Here is a 23224-nt window from a genome sequence, read left to right as displayed (position 1 = left end):
AACGATCAACATTTTCTTTGTCTATGGACAGTAACATAAGTATATGGATCTCAATGAAATAGTACTACAAGGTTCAAAATCACAAGGAAGGTTTAGATTTATATAAAGGATTATGACTCCAACCACTGAATAATTAGGATTTCATAAATAAATATGTCCTGAAATTTTGTATTAATAACCAATTTCTTGTGGTAAAGTTCCTCGACCACTTTCATTCTTTTAAGAATTTCGTTCTGTGCACTATTAAATTTAGAACTGTATAAATCTTGATTGTTGCCGTACTTCGTATTTGACCTGTGCGGTCGTATCAAGCTACCCCTTGTGAAGCTATTTACACTTGCTTTATTTGATGTTAATCTGATCTGCCCAAATAGAGCATTTCCTGACTAGGTGACCATAGCACAGTAACTTCCGTTGTATAAATAAAACAAATCCTTGTCTTCCAATACTGCATCAATTGGCAGGCATATCTACCTATGTCCAAAAATGATTTCCCGGCGGAAGTTGATTTTGAACTCCCCGTATACAGGCATTGATGACCGAGCACATTCAGTCTTCGTATCATTGAATAAAACGTCATTTTATATATTGGACTCCACTCAAGAATTTACATGTGTCTATAAAGAAGCTGTGCTACAGCTTGCCTTAGCGATGACAGTGTAATCTAGACACTCGCTTTGGTCTAGTGTGTAGTTCTAGAATAATATGCATTACACAGTGGTGGTTCCCAAACTTAAAATTACATGTTAAATAGTATTGTTGTTTCTGGAAAGATATCACAATTTTTATTACGATAAAAATTAACGTATGACAAAAACAATGTGTAGTACCGTTTTTTCCCACCAACATATAGCAATATAAGAAATCTCCTTCTACACAATCAAATTTACCTTCATCGGCTGAAACCTTCTGATTTTAGATCAACAACAAGGAACAAAAAAAAAATACCGCCAAGTAAAACTTAAAATTAAATGAGGATAACAAAACGTATCTATTTTTTTTTCATACCTCTGCTTGTACTACCAAATATGGTTTGGTTAGTTTTTTTTAATTACTCTTTAAAATGCCCAACTCGGTGAATAATTAGCCATTTTAAACTATTAATATCAAAGTTGAAAGAAATTGGCAATCAGTTATAAAATAAATAAAAAAAATATCAGTTTTATATATTGTAAATTTCGATATGCTGTACACGTGTTTCAAAGAGTAACCTCTCATCAGCAGCATTAAAATCAAATATGTAGGAAGATCATAATCAAAATATTAGTTGTATACTCGTAACCAAATCTATCGAAAGAGGAAGCCAAATCCATCACCGAGAGGTTCTACCATATGCAATGCAAGGAATGAAGCCTCGGTGTTTTACGTATTTTTAAATTTGGAATACTGTAAGATCTATTGACGGATAACAATCATACTCAGCATGAACAAGACGCGCAAGAATACAATGTTTACAACACGCCCTTGTGGAATAGACCTGTAATGTGATCTCTAGCTGCTGATGAAAGGCGATGGCTTAAATGGAATACACCTAACCAGAGAGCCGTTAACATGGACTTAGTGTTTTTGATTAGTTCAATCATCTTTAATATATTTTGTTACGCTCTTCTATCTCAGGTAAGATCAATCATTGTAATTATTTTTTATGAAATATGAAATATACGCGTTCTGGCATCAGATGTAATTAGTTATGACAGATCAGTTCTCGATCTCATAGTATTTCTCAAAGGAATGCACCAATATCGAGATGGAATCCATTTATCATAAAATCTATGTAAACCAATTATCAATTTTTAGTGCAGCAAAGATGTAAGGTGACCTTTGTCAGTAATCTAATTTTTTCCTCTTCTTCAATGAGTAGGAAAAACAAAGAAGTTAAATGTTTATATAAATACTTGGAAAAAAAAACAAACAAACAAACAAAATCTTGTCGAAAAACATGTGATGAGCTTGTACCTTTTATTGGGGCGCCTGGACACTTCTTGATAAATCAATACATTTAATGAAGGTTCTCCAATATCCATCTGCTAACAACGAGAATCAACATTTCATGACTGTTAATGATTAAATATTGTCCTGGTATTCTGACAACGAGGTAAAACAAATATTACAATATGATTATTATTACCAGGATAAATTGCAGTACACAACTATAGCTATAGCTTTGTGCATCAGTGCCTTCGTGTGTTTAGATTCTGAATCTTAAAGGTATCTTATTTGCAGCTTATTATTTATTCCATTGTTTTCCATTATTGTTTGTTTGATTGATTGGTTTTTTTTAATGGGGGGGGGATGTCATAAAAATCTGATGTTGGCTATGACGTTTTATAATCGGACAAAGAAAATCAGAATATCGTCTTGGAAAAAAAATCAGAGAAACTAAAACACTATGTGCATCTTTTTGAATTCAGGTATTCGATGTTCTGAACAACTTGATCTTCCAGGAATATGTGAAATTGGGAAATACCGGGTAGAAGGGTCGAGTGAGTTGTGGTAAAATTAAGCAATAATCAGCAAATTATACGACGGAATTTTTAGACTGGTTCCCTTTTTATAACAATGTGTTATGCTTTTCTGAAACTAAAACTAAAATATTTTATATCGTAGGCAGAGAAGCTAACAGTATCAACGATCATTGTAAGTAATACCAACCATACATGGGATATTATAGATGTATTTTCTCTTCCAAACTAGATTTAATTATCACAAAGGCATCACATTAGTTCAGTATTACTATCGCCGAAAGCTATATTGTCGCAGATCATCAGAAAATATCTGAATAATAATAAAAAAAACAAAAACAAAAAAAACAGAAGAAAGAAAAATGTTCGTGCTCTATTTTAAAGATACGTAGTGCAGTTTAGTTAATTAGCGGAAAACCTTCTAATGCAGCCTGAGATGTAGTCAGATATTGTTCTGCAGAACTTTTTCTATGTGAAATTGATTAGCAAAAACAAATACATGTCGTGCAAATCCTCCCCCCCCCCAAAAAAAAAGAAAAAAAAGAAGAAAAAAACTATCAGCAACAGTAATAACATATAAACAAAACAAAAATAGAATAATTGCGAAGAAGTAGTAATATATTTAACAAGTTTTCGAAACTGTGACAAATGACGACCAAACAGTATATACATCTTTAATTTGAAAACCATGCACTATCATTTATTTCCAGCAAGAACCATACTTGTTTAACTCCGCCAAGAAAGGCGAGTCCCCGGAATACCACGGGTATATAAAGGATTTACTTGATAAATTAAGCAGGGATGCTGAATTTACATATGAGTTTTTGCCAACCCCCGACGGGGAATTTGGACGACAGGCTGAAAACGGAACATGGACTGGCACCATACAACAACTTCTGTCTGGTGTATGTACCATTCTGTTATCATCGCCCAATTTTAATTTTTTTGTCGTGCTTTGATATAATGTCATTATTTGCTCGAACTATTTGTATAGAGCCGCGCCTTTCGAACGGAGCATTATTATTATTATTATTATTATTATTATTGTCTTTGAAACTAAGTATCACTCCGTAACTATTTGAAAATGTTTCAGACTTACGTGTATGGTACGAAAAAATACTCGTATCATACTCATATGCGTATGGTCTGGGCAGTCAATGGCGGAAATCAATATCAAATTATAATTTCCTTCAAATTATTAAATAAAAACATGTCAATTCTTTTCCTTTATTTTATTAATATCTTAATACTTAAAGCAAGGATCGAAATTAAGTAAGACAACTTAACATAATAATGAATGTATTTAGGCATATTTTAGACCTTTTCTGCAAGCAATCAAGGTACGTAAAATTCAGGTATATATGCTATAAACACCCACAATTTCAATGTATTTCCTTAACTTTTCATTGAGGATAAACAACCACAAGTGTATACGTTTTGTCGATAGCCCAACAAACATTATATTATCCGAAGCCAATGCAACAAATCGCTTCAAAGGATATACCCAGACCTGTATATTCACGTAAAAAATTAAAACAATAAAAAAATCAAAATAATTTCAGTATGATAATCTTTATTCAAATGAACTTGGTTGCCCTGTCGGTAGTGGCCTCAGTAGAAAGTGAACAAAAAACGGGAAATACATCCCGTGAACTACATGTACACGTAGTCACGTGGCCAATATTAATACATGTATCACAACTAATTTATATGGAACCGTTAATTTCTTTCTTTACTGTCGAATCGTAAGAAATTATACATATTGTGTGAAATCAATGTGTTAAGAATCCTAGAATATGGAATATTTCTTCATCTAGGATTGGGCAAATTCTTTACACTAGGCTGCGAATGAATTGTAGTTCATTTCACTTTTATGGAATCTAGTGAATTCTCCAAATTGTATTTGTGGCAATAATGAATCCATTAGTTACTTTTTGCATTGAAATAGATAAAGAGAACTTCAGTGTCAAACAATATTTACACTGAATTTGCCAGTCATTTTAAACACTGATCTACTTCTATTTGGCTCAGATCAGCTTAATGACGAGCAAAATATTCATATTTTTTATGACGGTACAGAAATTTATTCTAAAGGGTAACCCCAAAAGGGATTATTCCTAAGAGCTCCTAAGACTTCTTGCATTTGTAAAATCAGTCCTTTATATTCGCATATGATTTGCTTAATTATATATTTTTACTCCAAGTAATGCTACAGATCTGTTCCATGTTCACCGCCATGTAGCGTCATACGAGATAAACATGTAGGGAAGTCTACATGAAATGATCGGTTAGCATTGAACATTACTCAGTTTCCGATTCAGGCACAGGGGCTCGTTACAAGACTGTGTAGGTTATATACATTAGCACGGCCCAGATATCTACTCATCCATTGCCAGGTGTTTAATCTGGTTTCTTATCTGGTTCCCTGGTCAATATCACACGCGACCCAAAAATCGCTACAACGTACCTCTTTTAAAAATATCATACACATGTTTACGTGTGTGTTTTGCTTGTATGAGAACAGGAAGTTAACATTAAAAGATGAAATGATCGGTTAGCATTGAATTTATGTAATATTACCCAGTTTCCGATTCAAACACAGATTATATAGGTCATATATATTATCAGGACCCCGATATCTATATATAACCATTGCCGGTTGTTCAATCTGGTTCCGGGTAATTGAAAACATTCGGGTCATCGCGGTTACGGAAGAGTGCGCAATCATATCATGAGAAATCACTCGATTTAAGATTATATCGCGTTCATGCCATTTCGGATGTTGAAAGTAAGCCAAAATCAGTGACAGAGAATATTTGACGATTAGCGACTTTGCAGACTTCAGTCTTTGATTTATATTTTTCTGTTCTCTCATATTCATTTGGAATTAAACTCTTCAATTGCACTGATACTAACTGTGTATGGTTTTCTTGAATGTTATTTCTCACTGTATGATAACATGATGTTATAGCATGCATTTAATGTATACATAGATTGCGAGTATGATACTGAAGATGGACTTGTAAAAGCGGAAACGCTTGTTTCCAGATCCTTTCAGTTATGTGTTATTGTTATTTTCTGAAATACTTTAATTGTACATGTCTTTCCATTCCGAATAAATATGTTTAATTCAAGGATATGGAAACTGTCATATTAAATGATACTCAGGAGTCAGTAGTCATACAATAAAGCTAGAGTCAGTTATGATTATTTTTAAGTGGTACTTCAGCTGGGAATCATGCAAATTCAGTAGTATGTGATTTATCCCCCCCCCCCAAAAAAAATCCACTCATTTTTATTTTTTCGTATTAAGTCTATATGACGAAATGTATAATAATTCACTTCAATCAATCTGCTGTTAGGAGATAATTCACACTGAAAATCCAACTGTTTCTATTGTATTTTAGTGTTATTTACAAAGTTATATCCCTTAATTTTGAATTATACAGTACATTTAAAAAAATAGCTCTTAAGAACAAGGGTTATATGAATAGCCATATGTTAATTTCTCAGGTATGCTATTTTGGATTGTCTGGAAAACATATATTATAACACTTTAAACGTCATATCAAATACAAGAATATGTAGCCTTTCCAACTATCACATTTTGCATTTTGCTGGAGTACTACTTAATTTGTTTTCAAAATTCCTGTATACTGCAACTTAAATTTTTTTGTTACGTGTAGTACAAATATATATGTATTCTTTTTTTCAGGAAGCCGATATGATAGCAGGTCCACTGACAGTCACAGCTAAGCGGGCTGAAGTGATAGATTTCACTTATCCGTTCCAAGTCACCAACCTGGTATTGGTTCTTCGTAGACCTGACCAAGAGAGACTCCCGGTAGCTGATCGAATCAAGAGAATATGGTCTCCTTTTGAATCAAGTGTATGGTTATTGGCTGTCGCTGCATATTTTTTGACAAGTTCATCAATATATATCATATCTTACTTTAATCCATACGACTGGAGAAGAATGGCCCGTGACGGAGAGGCAACGCTAAGGGAAGGAGAATCGTTCACTTGTATGAACTCTTTCTGGTTTTCTCTTAGTGCCTTAACCCTTCAAGGTAACTAGAAATCTATTTTCGTCTTTCAGTTCTTATTTTGAAACACGACTTCTGATTTTTAAGGCCATCTTCCTATGTACAAAATATTATGAATTGGTAAATCGATAAAACTTCTTTACACAGAGTTGTATCAAACAAAAAATATCTGTACAGTGTATATGCAATAATTGCACGTGGTTGATTCATGTTCAAAAGAAGTGCGGTACATTTTCTTGTGTTGGTAGTTAGTGCAAGTCCCCTTCTTATTTTTTTGTTATTTTTTGTTCAAAAAGTGCTTTGAGAGATATATAGGATAGCACAGCTAAATAGATGTGTTTTTGTTTGTAACTAAACACAGCATTTAAAATACATACCTGGAGAGGAACTGTAATTTTATTTTTTTTCTCCTTTTCAGTGACGTTTTAGAAAGAATGCCTGAATAGCATAATGCTTTTCAATACTAGTTGTTCATTGATGACTTTTACAAGTAATTGTTCTGATAAACTAGCACCAAATCCTCATTTTGTTTTAATTTCAGGTTACATTCGATCCCCTCGCTCTGTTGGGGCACGTGTTGTTGTGACAGCTTGGTGGATGTTTATAATTGTGTTCATTTCATGTTACATCAGCAAATTGACGAGTCTTTTGCAGATCCGACCAAATGAGGAAGAAATTGAAGGTTACATGAAAATACGTGGACTGAACGATGTTTTAACGTCAAACACTAAGTTTGTGGTAATCAAGGGAGCAGCAGTGGACGAATTCCTGGATACTTCTAAAGTTGAAGCTTTCCAGCGACTCAGGTCCGAGATTAGGACTGGAGGGAATGGTGAATATGTAAACAGCCTACAAGAGGGCATAGAAAAAGTGCAAACATATCCTTCCGGTAAAAAGACATTTATCACAGAATCCTTAATGGTTAAATATCATGCTCAAAAGTACAGCTGTTTGTTCTATTTTGTTGATACAAATACAATAAGACGACAGTATAGTTTAGGATTAATGAAGAATTCGACTAAAAGGGATGATATAGGTCGTTTAATATTGAAATATAATGAACACGGAATTTTAAATGAATTGGAACGGAAGTGGTTTACAGGGAACTGTAAACAATATGTATTTGAAGCGACTGATGACAAATATAAAATAAAAGATTTCCTCCCTTTAGATACAGCGTCATTTTCTGGCGCTCTTATTGTACTAGCTGTTGGACTTCTTGCAGGAATTATCATTACCATAGGAGAGTATTTAATATTTAAATGGGCAGAATCGGTAAGTACTATATTGAAATAGCATTTGTCATAAACAAAATCTTTTTTTCAAAGGTTTATATATATATTTAATGTAAACTTATAGAAGGGTTTGAAAAATTCCCAACGATGTTAGAACTAAAATTTGCGATGCAATTTTTTAGTCGTTCCTTCCGCGGGACTCGTACTGCCAACACCGCCTGCACAATTTCCAGCGCCCTAGACTAGACTAGACCTAGGCTAGCTGGCCATGTGGTTTTGGGTCCTGGACTTGCTGGCCGAGTGGTCTAGGGCGCTGGACTTTGTGCAGGCGGTGCTGCCATAGATGTCACAGCGGTGCGCTACTAAAAATTTGCATCGCAAATTTGACAGTTCTAACATCGTTGGGAATTTTTCAATATATATATATATATATGTGTGTGTGTGTGTGTGTGTATATATACAACGTCTCAGAATGTGACGACTCTATTCTCTACACTGCTCCATCGGATCAAATTGATACAGGGAAGATAACGTAAAGTTATAGAAGGGTCTGAAAAATTCCCAACGATGTTAGAACTGTCAAATTTGCGAAGCAAATTTTTGTCGTTCCCTCCGCGGGACTCGAACTCGTACCGCTGTGACATCTATGGCAACACCGCCTGCACTAAGTCCAGCGCCCTAGACCACTCGGCCAGCTAGGCGCTGGACTTAGTGCAGGCGGTGTTGCCATAGATGTCACAGCGTTACGAGTTCGAGTCACGCGGAGGGAACGACAAAAATTTGCTTCGCAAATTTTTCAGACCCTTATATATATATATATATATATATACACACACACACACACACACACATACACACACACACCTCACTCAACGAGTGTGTGGTATAATATTGAAATCAACGGACTTTCGTCACAAAAATCTTGTCCTCTCTAGACAGATTTATATCAAATTTGGTATCTGGATTTATATAGATGAGGCATACGTTGCGAACGACATTGGTAAACCGTTGTGCCATATCAACTCCTTATATGAATAGGACTTCATGTTTCAATTTGAAATCGTGTTTTGGAACATTTTAAAAACAGCTCTGTAGATACTAATAGCTGCTGGAAACAGTCAATATGATTTTTTTACCATTTGTTATATAGGTATACACACTGAAGATAATACGTTACTTACACCGGAGTTTATTTTTTAACCTGCTCAAGTTGTTACATACATATGGAATATATTTATGAGCTGACAAATATCTGCGCAGGTCCAGACATGTTATTGGTCTTGTTTTTATTGTTGTTACCTTAGCAGCTTAATATACATTCATAAAAAAATATACGAAGAGTCCACGTTAGTGCTGCTCCTTTTTGTTATGTATCGGCAATATTGTTTAATATGTGCACAAGAAATATGAAACGTATTGAGAATTTAAAAAAGTGCTCAACTGTAACAATGGATCACTTTCTAGTAGGCTTTCTTGGCATGTTAATGCATGTTATACCTTTAGAAAAAATTTGACAAAAAATGCTCCCAAAACACACGTATCTTTTATTCAGAATTTACTAATCTTAGTTTTTCATACAGTTGTTTCGAGATAAAGACAAATATGTAGATTGTACACGAAATTGGCACTTCGCGAGAGTAATTGTTCTCGATTTGGTTAATTCCAGTGGGAGGTGAATGCTTGATTACTCCAAAATACATAGAGGTGTAGTTGCTTAAAAGTGTGGTGCATGTAAATGAAAAAAAATTACTTGTTCAATAAGTTCCACCTCTACCATTGGCAATGAATTTTATATGTATTGATAATTAAGTAATTAAAGTACCTTTTTTCAACAGAGTGATCCCGAGCAACACAACAGATTGAACACTAATGGGGGCAGACAACAACCGTCGTTACTTGGACAACACCAAGACCGTTCAGATACAACAGTGTAACATGTGGGAGAGAATGGCAGTGAATAGATTTGTGCCCTGCAAAACAAAAGTAATGTAAAGTTTGGTGATTGTGAAACAACAGTACAAGGAGATAATGTTTGATTAAATATGGATGAAACTTTATTTTTAGCTCAAATCCACGAGTGAACAGCTGTTTTCTTCCATCTCCTCACAAAGTGTGGTGACTTCCCTTATAGCTACCTCTAAATAGTGCAATGCCTTTGTCATACCCCGAACAAGATGTCTGGACTTGAAGTATTGTTTTAAAGGATAAGCTCGCATGGAAAAATCCATTCCATAACTAATAATCTATAACAACATAATTTTCTTGGGTATAAATGTGAAACTACACATTACCATTACCCACTTAAATGTCACAAACATCGAGCTTCGCGCCGGCGTTAATAAGGCGTTAACTAAAAAAAAAAGAAAAAAAAAAAACAATTGTCATCGGTTTCGGACATCTACAATTTATTGCTGTGTTTTTGCTTTTTATAAAATAAGTATAAGTAGGTGTAATACGGCGATTCATTGGTTAATTCATTCCGAAGCGTTGTTTATTTTGTTTGCTTTAGTTTCGTCATAATGATGTTCCTTTCCCCGTTTGTCTACCCCGGACTTGACTTTTTGTGAGCAACTCGGCGGGTGTTTCTAGAAAAGCAGAGGACGCTTACCCTACCGGTGCACCTGGTCCATGCTCCCAGTTTTTAGTGGAGTCCGAGTTGCTCATTTACTTTTGTTACTTTGTATGTATGATTTTAGTTACTTTATGTTCTTTGTTGTGTATGTCTGTTTTCCATGTCTGGTCTTTGTCTCTGTATTACATTCTTTTGATTACCGCTATAACCTTGGTTTCCTTGATTACTCTTTACGCAACCCTTTATGATGTCATATCTAGGTGTGAATTATGTATGTATCTAAATATAAGTGATATTTAATAGCGTAGGTCTATTCGTTTCATTCCAACTTTTCACACGGCCGTGTCATATTATAAATTGAAGGTGCGGTGTCGTTGTCATCCTTCATGTCGTAGTCATTTGGTTTCCATGCGACAAATTAAGTAGCAGTCTTTATAAAATCAGAAAGGAGGTGATTCATGCATGTCAAAAACCCAACAAATTGATCTTTATTTCAAACAGACCACAATACTAGCAGGGGCGGATCTAGGATTTTAGATTTGTGGGAGGGGGGCGCACAGTTAAAATTTCGTTCAAAATTAAAAAAAATAATTCGAGGTTAAATTTTTGCAATAGTCTTCTAGAGTGGGTGCAATGTACATATTTTTTTGTGGTAAAAGTAGCGAGAAAATAAAGTTTCAACCTAAAACCGCCTAAATCTACACCTGACAGCCATACTTTGCAAATTTTAGGGGGGGGGGGTGAACGCCCGCCACGCCTCGCCTGAGTCCAAAATATATAGATTGTGTATGAAATTGGCACTTTGCAAGAGTTGCTGTTCTTGATTCAGTTTGATATGGTTGAACTTAATGGTAAATAAATGTATGGTCTTCTCAAAAATACAAATCTGAATACAGAAAGGACTATTGTTAAGCGAAAATAGAACGTATATAGACAAAAAAAAAGCATCGTTTGTTCGGTGGGTTTGTCTTCACCATGAATAACTTCAGCATTGGCAGTGTCTTAATTTTTTATTGACTGGTACTTAATTTTGATAAAATTTGATAAGGTTTCATGCAACAAAAGGAAAACTGGTATTGATTTTTGGAGTTATGACCCTAGTCTTTTAAGAATGGAGTCAAAATAAGCATTGAATTGCTTATTTCATTTGTCAAATCGCAATTTTTAAGATCGTTGGCCACTTTCATTCCATTCAGAAACTCGTGCTGCGTTTAATATTTAATCACAATCCATTTTTTACAGCTGTATCAAGCTTGAGGTGTATATAATTTCCCAAACTGTACTGGGTTCAACTTCTTTGGTCGTATCAAGCTGAATCCTGCGAAGCATTTTACGATTGAGAATTAATCATGTCAATGGAATAGTTGTTGTTTATCACAACTGAAATCAAGAAGACTTGAATATTCAAACTGTGGCGCGCCTGTTCCAGATCATACGAGTATCTGTAGTTCACGAATATCCAGACCATAAATATTCGTATAGTTCAACAAAATATGTATATTGGCACAAAATCATTTACAAGTAGCTGCTTTAGCTGCTTTTTTTATGTGAAAAATGACCCATAATGAACAATACTCAAGTGCACAAAACTTTACGTGAATTCGTTTTATAGTGAAACTAAAAACATATCTTACGAACATTGACTGATAGTGAAAAAATCCATTTTACTTTTTATAATTCTTTTCTAATGCCCATAATCAGGCACATGTTTCTGACAGTAGCTGGTACACTTACTCTCGAACTTTCACTGGTATGTAAACCCCCCGTGGAAGTAAGATCTAGTCAGTGAATACCCTATTGCAAAATTTAAACAGCAGTGTTTTTGGAATTAGTTAAGAGTAAGTTACTTCCCACTTAACGAGTGTCGGTGTTTTGAAAACTGGTTAATATAACTTAAAATTGTCTAAATAACGGAAAACGGTAATCATATTCTAAAGTTTGAAAGAAATAACAATTTACTTTGATTTCCAAAATCATTTGATTTGAAAAAAAAGTAATAATAAATACGCACGTGGTCCTGATTGTATGCATACAATCTAAATATCCTTATGGTCTGGAGCATGTGGTCCTGATTGTGTGCGTACAATCCAAACATCCTTACGGTCTGGAACTCGCTAGCTAAAGAATGTTAAAGTCTTTCGTTTTTTGTCTGTTGTGCATTGGTTCACAATTACCATTGATTTTGTCTTCTTTTTTTGCGTAGCATGCTGTGTTTAATTGAGGCCAGCGATTACAGTGTAAGCAACATAATTGTAAATAATTCACAATTTAATACACGTGCTATCGAATAACCTACCTTTATATTTGACAATAAACCGCATGTTGTTCGTCACTTACAAAAAGAGTTTATAAGATTTAGAATACCAAAATTATAACTATGCCAGATCATGCAGTTTTCGTATATTTTTATTATTTTCTAAAATATGGCAAGCCAATGTGGACAAAAATGAGCATTTTCTAATATTAAAAAATGATTTTTTAATATTACGAATTCATTTTCTAATATTACAAATTAGATTTCCTATATCACAAAACACTTCTTTAATGTTAAAAAATCATTTTAAATATTAAAAATTCAATTGAATTTCTAATATTAAAAAAAAATATTTTTGAATATTAGAAAATGAATTTGCCGTATTCAATGACGATTTTTTAATATTAGAAAATCATTTTGTAATATTAAAAAACGTAACCGATTTTCTAATATTACAAATTAATTTTCTAATATTACAAATTCAAATTGTAATATTACAAAATGTGTGATACTAATTCAGGAATTTATAATATTAGAAAATGAATTTTTAATATTACAAAATGAATTTCTAATATTAAAAAATCTTTTCTAATATTGAAAAAATGATTTTGTAATATTAAAAATTCATTTTCTAATATTACAAAATATTGATTTTGTCCACTTTGGCTTGCCATACTGAAATCTATATTCGTTTGTGGTATTTGAACGTGTTTAGTTGTCAGTCATTAGTGGTCATTTTCTAAAAATTGTTAAAATTTAAAAATTACCTCACATTTCATGTATCAACGTTTTTAGTGTGATCTTTTTAGACATGCGTGATTTGTAATGTGTATGTTTTAAAGCCTTATTTATTAACTTAAATTGAATAATTTATTATCTTAATTTCCTTTATTTATTTTTTTCTTCCAACAAGTTCACAAAAACACTATGAAATCCACTTGAAGTCTTCCATAATACTAGTAGCCAAAAATGGTACATGGCTATGCATCTCTGGGTATGTATCTTCATCCTCAGTTATGCTCTTGATTCATTATATTACAAAGGGTGTCTATGATTGCGCGTAAATTATGACCAATCTGACAAAACGTTCAACAGAAAATGAAAAAAACCCAATGCATATAAAACCAAAGAACTTGATGAGTTGTGGCAGCTACCACATGTCGTGGTGTCCCTGCAAGAAGAAACAAATATATGCATCACGAACGAGCTAACCGCCAAATATCAAGATAATTTTTAATGTTCTTATGATGAGTAAGGGTTGCAGGATTAGACCATATGAAACGGCGTGTAATTTTATCTTATGTAATTCGATGTTGTTCTGCACAATATTACTATTGTGTTTTTATGTAGACTGCGGGGTAGTGTTACCTCACATTCATAGTAAGTCCACGCTGTCCATACCTATTGAAACAGACGTTAGTAGAGAAACATATTGGAGTGTTCCCTCCTACACTAGCAAGGTTTAACTGTTTGTATTGTTTACTATACAAATAAGTTTGTAGTAAGTCGGTCCACTACGTTCGGCTGTTGATGTTCTCTTGTATTTCTCTGTTATAAACTCTCATGCTACTGTATTCTACGTCCATTACTGTCATTACTAGTTAGAATACTTACCTGAGAGGTGGAATGAGTTTGAAAATCTCTCCATTTCCTTTAACCAAAACAAACAGCTCACCTGAAAAAATAATAACTCTACACTGTACAAATGAACAGAAAAGATACAAATATAGTTATAACCAAAACCCAAATTTGAAACTGCAATACTTTGGCAATACAGCATTATGCTGTTGTTAGGTTTTAACGAACTAGTCTCGCAAGAATATCCCAAAGGCTGTTCAGTTATGTTAGTTCACATCCCGTTTCAGCACACCTAACATGTTCTAATGGTGGCATTATTGCTATATGTAGCTATGGCTTGTATGGGTCTGAGAGCTTTTTTCTGTTCCGTCATTGAGGTACGCCGATTGATAAATGGATTTTTCTAAGTTGATGATGGGATTTTACGGGTCTTTCGCGATCAGCAATACATATTTCGAAGATTAATTTTCTACCTTACGTGTCAGTTAATGTTTTCATCAGATATCTGCAACAGGACTTCTTGTAACAATGTGGAGATACTGATATTCACAGATTCTTATACTTACCCACTTTGTCGGTTCACAGATTCTAAAACTTACCCTCTTTATCGGTTCACAGACTCTTGTACTTACACTTTTTGTCGGTTCACAGATTCTAATACTTATCTTCTTTGTCGGTTCACAGATTCTTATACTTACCCTCTTTGTCGGTTCACAGATTCTACTTACCTTCTTTGTCGGTTCACAGATTCTTATACTTACCCTTTTTGTCGGTTCACAGATTCTAATAGTTACCCTCTTTGTCGGTTCACAGGTTCTTATACTTACCCTCCTTGTCGGTTGAAAATGATAAGAGGAACAAGTCTTTCTTATCCCTGGCAAAACAAGGACATATGGTCTGTTCACATTCTATCAGTTCTGTTGTCGATCTGTACTTTCCCCACAAGTCTCGAACAAATATTTTCCTGTTAATTGACCATATAAAATTATGAGCTTTAGTATCTTTTGCAGAAACTGTTGAAATGATATCATTTCATAATTTATAATGGATACTTTTCGGGATTAGTGAGTTCATAGAGAGAAGTAACAACACACATGGTAACCACTGCTTTAATGACACCATCATTAAAAAGCAACCCTTCAATTTGCTACTGCATGTGATAGGCTTTTGAAAAATCTTTTCCATTTATTTCTAGTACAAAATGTTCACGAAATGGAATGGGACTGACTCTGACAGATAAAAAAAATAAATCCTAATTTCATTATTTGCATCAATATTTTAACATTTTTTTATATTTGTTGTGTAATGTTTGTCTTTAGGACACACTAGGAGCGTTGTGAATATCATTTCCTCTAGTTCGTATTATAGTGACCTGTTAATCTGTTATAGAGTATGCTCACCCACTGACAAAATCGCCAAATAAGTAACGTCCAAACAAACTTTTGAATTGCTTCCCTCTATAAACATACCCCCCGACGATGGCATGACCCATTTCACCATGTTGATATTGATACACAGGAGGTTCATGGTCTAGAAAATAAGATGTAAATGTACGATAAAAACACTGAACTCGATATTTGGAAATTGGATTTCAAAACACAAAGTGCTAGGAGAATGGAATTTTGAAATTATGCATTTTCTTTTCATTAACGCCAGTACAAAATATACAATGAAAAGCACGGGATTTTAATTATACCTGCAAAATGCATCCACTGACGCAAGTAAAACTTGTTGTTCACATACTTTCATTATGATTAGAATTGAGAGAATATAAAAAAAAAGAATGTGTTCCCTTTCCTATAGTTAACTTCTTTGATACACCTTTATATCATTAACGCTTAGATATGCATAACTATTACACTGAAGACACAACTTCCAAACAGTTTGTTTGAAGTACTAGAAATATGCCATGTTAAAATAGACATCATCATGATGTTAACCTCTTGTTTGCTAGGCTGCCTGGCTGAATAAAGAAGAGTTCCCGCTGATAGTATGTTTGAAAATGTTAACTGCGCGAATTTTGGGCAAAACTTAGCAATTGATAATCTAGAACACCCCCTTATATATTTTTTTGGATCACGCACAAATAAAAATGCCATTTTCCCAAGCTTTAACATGGTGGTAAATTGAGATATTTTAGAAAACATTTATTCTGTGAAACAACAAACTGTGTAGTCCCGCATGTAAGGGTTGACTGTTAAAAATATATTCATCACACTACTTATTAGTACCTGATATCGGTGAGTCTGTGTCGTTTTCAACAACACGTTTTGAACCTTCATAAATATTCCAACCATAGTTCTTGCCTTTCTGAATTATGTTTATTTCTTCCAACTGTTTGTCACCTGTATCGCCACAAATCATGGAATCGGTTACTGTAATTAAAATAATTTATCTACAGTTTTGTGCTAACATCATAATAACGATAAAATAGTATTGATTCATTTTGGATATTAGAATAGAAATGGCTGGGGTATAGCTTTATATTCATATTAAATCACGGAAACTGGTACATATAAAATCGAGGTGAAATGATGTTTTAAGAAATATTTTGTCTTGGAGTCACCCCAAATTATTCATCGAAAATCGAAAGGATAATATTTGTTCGATTTGCTCACTCCTGTTAAGTAAAAAATCGTTATGAAATGATATACTAGCTTTAATTAATATAAAGTAGGTCATACCAATATCAACACTACACCTCCACATATTGCGAGCCCCGAGAGCATATATTTCATTTTTAGTGTCAATTTCGTCAAGAAATGGGTTGTCCTTCGGTACTGAATATAACAATTTATGGTTGCCGATAATATCAGAATCGTCTACATCTATCCGTAAAACTTTACCAAGCAAACTTGATCTGGAATTTTAGAATAATAAATATGTTCAAAAAGGTATATAATCATTAAACAGTGTGATATCGTAAATTTCATTTCTACTGTCGACAATTTTACATTTCTACATTTCGCAGTCGATGGTCTTTTTTTGTTAAAAAATAAATACATATTAAACTTTTGCTCTCTACATTAGCATTGTCTTTGCGATATTGAGTATAAAAGATCGAATACTGACTTCAGCAATCGTGGTATCATTTGGTGTACATCCTTTTATCATATATAAAGATAGATACCATGCAGATTAAAACATTCTTTTCTATTGAAATGACTAGTCTTACTAATGTATCGAACAATAAAAATGAACTGTAGTCGACAGAAATTCGTGTACAACTGTTAGTTTAAGTGATAATAAAGCAGTCAAGTAAAGTTCTATGATTGGAGAATATTATATAGTGCCTATCTATCAAAATCGTACCTACAACAATAGTGTTTATAAAACGTGCTACCACTGGTAATCTCAACGATACATCTAACAACATAACATACTAAACATACTACCGCAATGGTACCTGTTCTGTGCAAAAGAGATGTTTGCTCTGTCCAGAGATCCACCGTCGCCGATTGATATGAAGAGCTTCCCATCTTTACCAAACAGTACCTTGACAAATTATGAAATAGAAACACATATCATATCATTCATCACAAAATACATACATGTTCACGATTTCTTGTTCAGTATATACTGTAGTAGGGCATGAGAAAAATTCTATTTTATTATTGGGGGGGGGGGGGGCTTGGATTTTCACTCGGACCAGATTTTTTTTGCCCATTTTCCATAAGAAAATTTCTAAAAATATTGTTCAATGTGCAAAAGGTGGGACAAAATAATTTTTCTCTTCCAAAGGGCTAGCCAAATTTATTTTTACTAAAATCGGGGCCTGGATGATTTGTTTTAAAAAATCTTAGTTACTCCCCTTCTGAAATCCAATAGTCCATGCCTAGGGTCTAGAGCGTAAATGAAAAGACTCACGAAATAAGAGAGTAAATAAGGTGTAAAATTATTACAGGTGTATATGCAGGGACGGAACAAGACGCTTTGAAAAGGAGGGATACCAGCCAGAGTTCCTCGGAAAAAGGGGGTGCAAGGACAATATTTACCATTTTTTGTCAATTTTACACATGAAAATGACCAATTTTTCAGTAAAAAGGAGGGGTGCCAATACCCTGCACCCCCTGGATCCGCCACTGTATATGAATTTGTATTCTTTTTCTCTGCGTATACATATGACATACCGTGCTCCTAGAATAACTATATTTGTATTTGATACCTGTCCTCCGTTCCTCAAGTGATGAGGTTGTTCTACCAGTAACAGAATGTCTTCATGCTGATCTGATTCCATATGATGTCTAGACACTACAGCATACTCCTTTCCCTTAATGAGCCGAATACTATAGGCAAAAAGATATTTATTGGACGTAAACTGTGGATGGAGTGCAATACTGAGTAGACCTCTTTCATCGTACAACCTGGTAGATATATGAACATCGTTTGTCAAGTTGAAAAGAGGCACCAGTTCACGTGTCCATTCTTCGTTGTAGATAATAATTACCCCCGATTGCTCGGCTACATAATAACGTTTGTTCTCAGAGTCATGCTCAACAAATATAGGATCCGTTAAACCGGATACCAGCTTCTGAAGACAATAACAATTATCGGAGTTAACGACGGAAAAACCAGTTATTACGATCAATATAAACTGCATATTTTCATGTATATCCATCGGTAAAAGTGTTTAGTAAACGTAATAAATCATTTGATACAAACCACTGAATAATTTTACACAATATCTTACTTCTACTACACTTATGGGAACATGTCCATATGTCTTTAATTAATCACAACGCCACTGATACTTGTATCCAATGATGATATGTACAATAGAAAGCAGACTACTGAAACGAGTTATTTTTTATGGATCGTCTCAAAATTTCATCGGAAAACGTAAACTAAATCATTTTATTTGATTACTTCATTGTACAAGCCATGTTACACGCGATTTCCACGAGTTTTATCAGCTATTCCATTATATAAACACGATTATTTAAACTAAATGGATCAAACCGATTTTGTGAAACATTTGTCGTAGTAAGAGATCGTTCATCATCTTACTAAATTGCAACTAAGACCAGGGGCGGATCCAGGATTTGAGTTGGGGGGGGGGGGGGGAGCGTAAATTGAATAAAATGCCGTGCAAAGCAAGGCAAAAATATGGGGTGAAACTTGCGGAGAAAATGTTTTTTCTTACCGATTTTTTTTTTTTTTTTTGCCGGGGGGGGGGGGGGGGAGGGGGCATACGCCCGGTACGCCAGTCCTTGGATCCGCGCCTGAAGACCGACTACAGTAGCCGAATTCAAATAAAACTAGTGTCAGTTGTTTGTTATACATTTCCCTTGAAAACTATCAAATATCAAATTTGATTTGATACAAAACATGCTACCTTCTACAAAAGTTTTTTAGCACTTGGTAACCTAGTCAAGTGCAATTGTCGATGTTTCATCATTATTTTTGTAATGTAAACTTGACGCTTTTTCTTAGATATACAAGAACCCTACTTTCTGTGAACTTCAGCATTTTGCACGTATTAATCACAGCCGGGTTATTTTTCCGTATAACGAAATTGGTATTTGTGATGTATACGTTATGACCTTTAATTTGTTATGCGACAACCTAATTATATAAAATACTTTAGTTTTGCACTCATTGATCTCATCCAACTCATTTATTTCGAGGCCAAAACAGCGATACTTCGGATGTACGCTTTGCTTTAAGACCTTTCGTTTGATATGCAACCTTCCCATCCAAGAACTTTAAATTTTTGCACTTAATAACCCTACTCTTTGAACATATAGGACTTATCATGGTTGAAACTCTGATTTTTGAAACGTGCTCATTTAGACCTTCAAAATGATATATCACATAACCTTCGACGAAGTTGAAAAAATGATGCAATATCAAATCTATAAATAGGTATTGATGAAATATATAAAACCATTGGAAAATATGAAAATTTTAAGTTTTTGTAGTATCGTTGTTTTTTTTATATTGGTCCCTAGTATTTTGTCAAACAGTTGTACTTGAGCAGATCTTTCATTCTGTGTACTGATCATTTGTGTATCTTTTGTGGATAGTAAAATATATACCCCCGCTTTGAAAAACTAAAATTTCAATAGATCCCAAACAAGACAAGATACAAAATGTATCTCAAATCTGAAAACTGTATGATAATCTGCAGAACATATGCAACAAAATTACAAACAATTTGGGCAATTGCTGGGCTCATTTTGAGCACAATGATTATTGAAATACGATGCAATAAGAAACTCAAGAACCGGAAGTCGTAGAGACATGAAACTACCACCATACTTCTTAGGATTACTTGACCTTGAAAAAACTTACTAGGTCAAGTTCATACATTTATGTCAAGGTCACAAAGCAGATGCTGCAAAACATTTAAATTGTCATAACTTTTGAACAGACGCTCTGACAGATGTAAATTTGTTCTCAAAATATAGGGCTTATCGAGAGGGTCATTTCATATGCTGTATGTATGCACTTATGAAATCATTGAGGAAGGTCCCATTTCTCTTCAACTTCCCATTCTCGAAATATAAATTTTTAAAACTTAAGTATATTTGAAGGGATATAACTTCTGTAAGGTTTGATAACAAAATACATGTTTATGTTTATTCATCCTCTGTCATCCTCGAAAGAAAAAAAAATTAGAAAAACAATAAGGTCTTTCCCATGTAGGGAAAGACCTTAAAAATATAGTACAATAAACAAAATGCATACTTGAGAATCAGCTCTAAATTTGGATTGTGATTAAATGTTTAAGAGAACAATATTCGAAGTCTGACTATTCTGGTGGTACAATATGACATACATGGGTATCCTATCATAAAGAGCTTCTGTGAGGGGTGGACAGGGGTACTTCATCCCCTCTTCCACCTAGACCACTACTTCCCACCCTCCTGATCACTGCTTCCTGACACCTTTCATTTTACCCCTGGTTATTGTTCCAAACCATAATCCCTGCTTCCTGCATTTTCACTCCATGTTCCCCACCTCTACAACAACCATACCCGCCCCCTCAAGCACCGTTCCCCACCCCTTCAACCACCTATTCCCATCCTCTTAACCCCCTTATCCCCACCCTGACCAGCCTCTATTCTAAAGCGACAAGAAAAGCTCATTATGATAGGGTACCCTTGTTTTAGAGCTATGTACACCATCTATTGATAAAATATCCTAAATACATGCGGTTCAATATCACACCTTTGTATTTGCTATCCATGTAGATTCTGAATTTGCACATTGCCAGGAAGTTAAACTGGAGTTATTTTATTTCTTTGATTTAATAAATTATCAAATATTTTTGAGATTTTGGTTTGCTCTGACCTAATGATGTTATCGATGTAGTCATTGTAAGGCTTTCTTGTTGCTGTCCTTATGACCAACACTGCAACAATTATTTCATAAGGATAAACACTGCAGCCACTATTTCAGTATAACAAACACTGCAACCACCAGTTGACTATGACAAATGCTGCAACCACAATTTCACCATGACAAACACTGCAATCACCATTTCACCATGAAAGACACTGCAACCACCTTTTTACCATGACAAACATTGCAACCATCATTTGACTATGAAAAACACTGCAAACACCTTTTCACCATAACAAACACTGCAACCACTGTTTTACCTTGACAAACATTGCTACTGCCATTTGGCTATGACAAACTCTGCATTCACTTTTTCACCATGATAAACACTGCAGCTATCATTTGATTATGAGTAACTCTGCATCCACCATTTCACCATGACAAATACTATTACCACTGTTTTACAATGACAAACACTGCAACTACTATTTGCTTATTACAAATACTATAATATCATTTTCACCATGACAAACACTGTTGTGACAATTATGACCCATATTTCAATGCCATGAACACTGCAGCCACAATTCAACTGTAAGGGGATGACTATTTGATTCTGGGGGAACGGCTGACAGTGTTTGTAAATAAATTTAATGGCCTGGAAAATTATTTTTACTAAATACTGCATACTATGGCTTCTACTATCTAGAAAATTTTAAAAAATGTAAAGTATAATGAAAATAAATAATGCTAGCCACACAGCATTTGAAATAAAATTTTCTGAATTCAAACATCATAACTACTATGCCCCTGTGATGAATAGGTGTCTGGTTCAACACATTGTCTGGAGACAAGCCAAAAAACTAGTAACTAAGGAAATGATGAACATTTTATATAGCATATATTGCAAGATAAAATCTGAAGTGGAGCACTGACCAAGCATGGGTTGAAAGAATATTTACTCTTGTAATGGAATTTACCAATACACGAAAGAGTTGCTGTCATTTTACAAAAACATTCAATGAAAGTCTAATAGAATGAGAACTTGTTACTGAAAGAATATGAGTCAGACTAAGGTTAAAGGTCAAAAGATCACAATCATACAGAACTGTGCATCTAAAAACCGTACTAATGAAGAGAAAAAGGAAAGTTTCTATGAAAAACTGTAATATACATGGGCCAACATCTCCCAGAAAGTCACCAAAATTGTAAATGCCAAGAATTGGAAGGATGATAGAGTGGCCTTGTAAAATAATGATGGACATGCAAGGTATTGGAGGGATGAATTGACATTGGAAAAGGTGGTTAAATTTTATGAAATCAATTAACTACATGCAGAAATAGAGGGAGACTGTTCTCACAAATTATCCATGATATTGGAATCAACAGATAAAAGAACAAAGAACTAAACTGACCACATTCTAACCAAAGACAAAGAAGTTCCTTAAGGTTCATCATTAACTTTGTCAAATATGGCCTCAATTTTACCACTGATTTTCCCTTGACTACTGACAACCTGTGTATCTAGAAAATGTTTTAAGACATATGAGAAAGTTACATTCATTTTATGAAAAATTATATCAAAAACTGGCCTGACTTTTGTTGTCTAACACATAGAAATACTCCAAATAGAACAGATTTATGGAACATATACGTAAAAGCAACGAAGAATAAAATATCAATGGTGAAGGGACAGGGGTATTACTAGAGTTACATGTGAAGAAAAAAAGAAGGAACAGAAATATGACAATACAGAGCAAAAGGTAAAAAATGAAGGTTTAGAGAGTGAT

At 34.2% G+C, this 23224-nt stretch overlaps 2 protein-coding genes across 3 annotated transcripts; one reads left to right on the top strand and one right to left on the bottom strand.

The window, feature by feature from the left end:
- Positions 1-1237: 1237 nt before the first annotated feature.
- On the top strand, positions 1238-13451 carry LOC148624295 (glutamate receptor ionotropic, kainate 2-like). 2 transcript variants are annotated; one of them, XM_088566964.1, is made up of 6 exons: positions 1243-1617; positions 2608-2637; positions 3173-3367; positions 6178-6532; positions 7050-7783; positions 9579-13451. In XM_088566964.1, the coding sequence occupies exons 1-6, from the start codon at positions 1552-1554 to the stop codon at positions 9675-9677; spliced, it is 1479 nt and encodes a 492-aa protein (XP_088423090.1). In that variant the 5' UTR covers positions 1243-1551; the 3' UTR covers positions 9678-13451. The 2 variants fall into 2 exon arrangements, with proteins under 2 accessions (XP_088423091.1, XP_088423090.1); XM_088566965.1 differs by lacking the exons at positions 2608-2637; positions 3173-3367 and having other exon boundaries at positions 1238-1617.
- A 154-nt stretch (positions 13452-13605) lies between these two features.
- Positions 13606-19256, bottom strand: LOC148624294 (HHIP-like protein 2). The gene is made up of 8 exons (XM_088566966.1): positions 18313-19256; positions 17554-17642; positions 16832-17007; positions 16379-16522; positions 15548-15677; positions 14975-15111; positions 14184-14244; positions 13606-13740 (listed from the first exon to the last, which is right to left on the bottom strand). Exons 1-8 carry the CDS (start codon positions 18763-18765, stop codon positions 13635-13637), a joined length of 1296 nt encoding a protein of 431 aa, XP_088423092.1. The 5' UTR covers positions 18766-19256; the 3' UTR covers positions 13606-13634.
- Between the last annotated feature and the right edge of the window lie 3968 nt (positions 19257-23224).

This window comes from Perna viridis, chromosome 2, assembly GCF_037379345.1.
Source record: "Perna viridis isolate PV_CMFRI_1.1 ecotype Kerala chromosome 2, ASM3737934v1, whole genome shotgun sequence".
NCBI lineage: Eukaryota > Metazoa > Mollusca > Bivalvia > Mytilida > Mytilidae > Perna > Perna viridis.
The sequence above is the reverse complement of the archived record's forward strand: the minus strand, read 5'-3'. Positions and strand labels throughout refer to the sequence as shown.

Bases quoted from the DNA above. Each gene is read 5' to 3' on its own strand.
- LOC148624295 (XM_088566964.1), top strand. From the start codon at position 1,552: ATGGACTTAGTGTTTTTGATTAGTTCAATCATCTTTAATATATTTTGT. The intron at 3,368-6,177 runs GTATGTACCATT...TCTTTTTTTCAG, and splicing joins TACAACAACTTCTGTCTGGT to GAAGCCGATATGATAGCAGG. The intron at 6,533-7,049 runs GTAACTAGAAAT...TTTTAATTTCAG, and splicing joins TAGTGCCTTAACCCTTCAAG to GTTACATTCGATCCCCTCGC.
- LOC148624294 (XM_088566966.1), bottom strand. From the start codon at position 18,765: ATGGATATACATGAAAATATGCAGTTTATATTGATCGTAATAACTGGT. The intron at 17,008-17,553 runs GTACCATTGCGG...CTAAAATTCCAG, and splicing joins ATCTCTTTTGCACAGAACAG to ATCAAGTTTGCTTGGTAAAG. The intron at 15,678-16,378 runs GTACTAATAAGT...CTTATTTTCTAG, and splicing joins CACAGACTCACCGATATCAG to ACCATGAACCTCCTGTGTAT.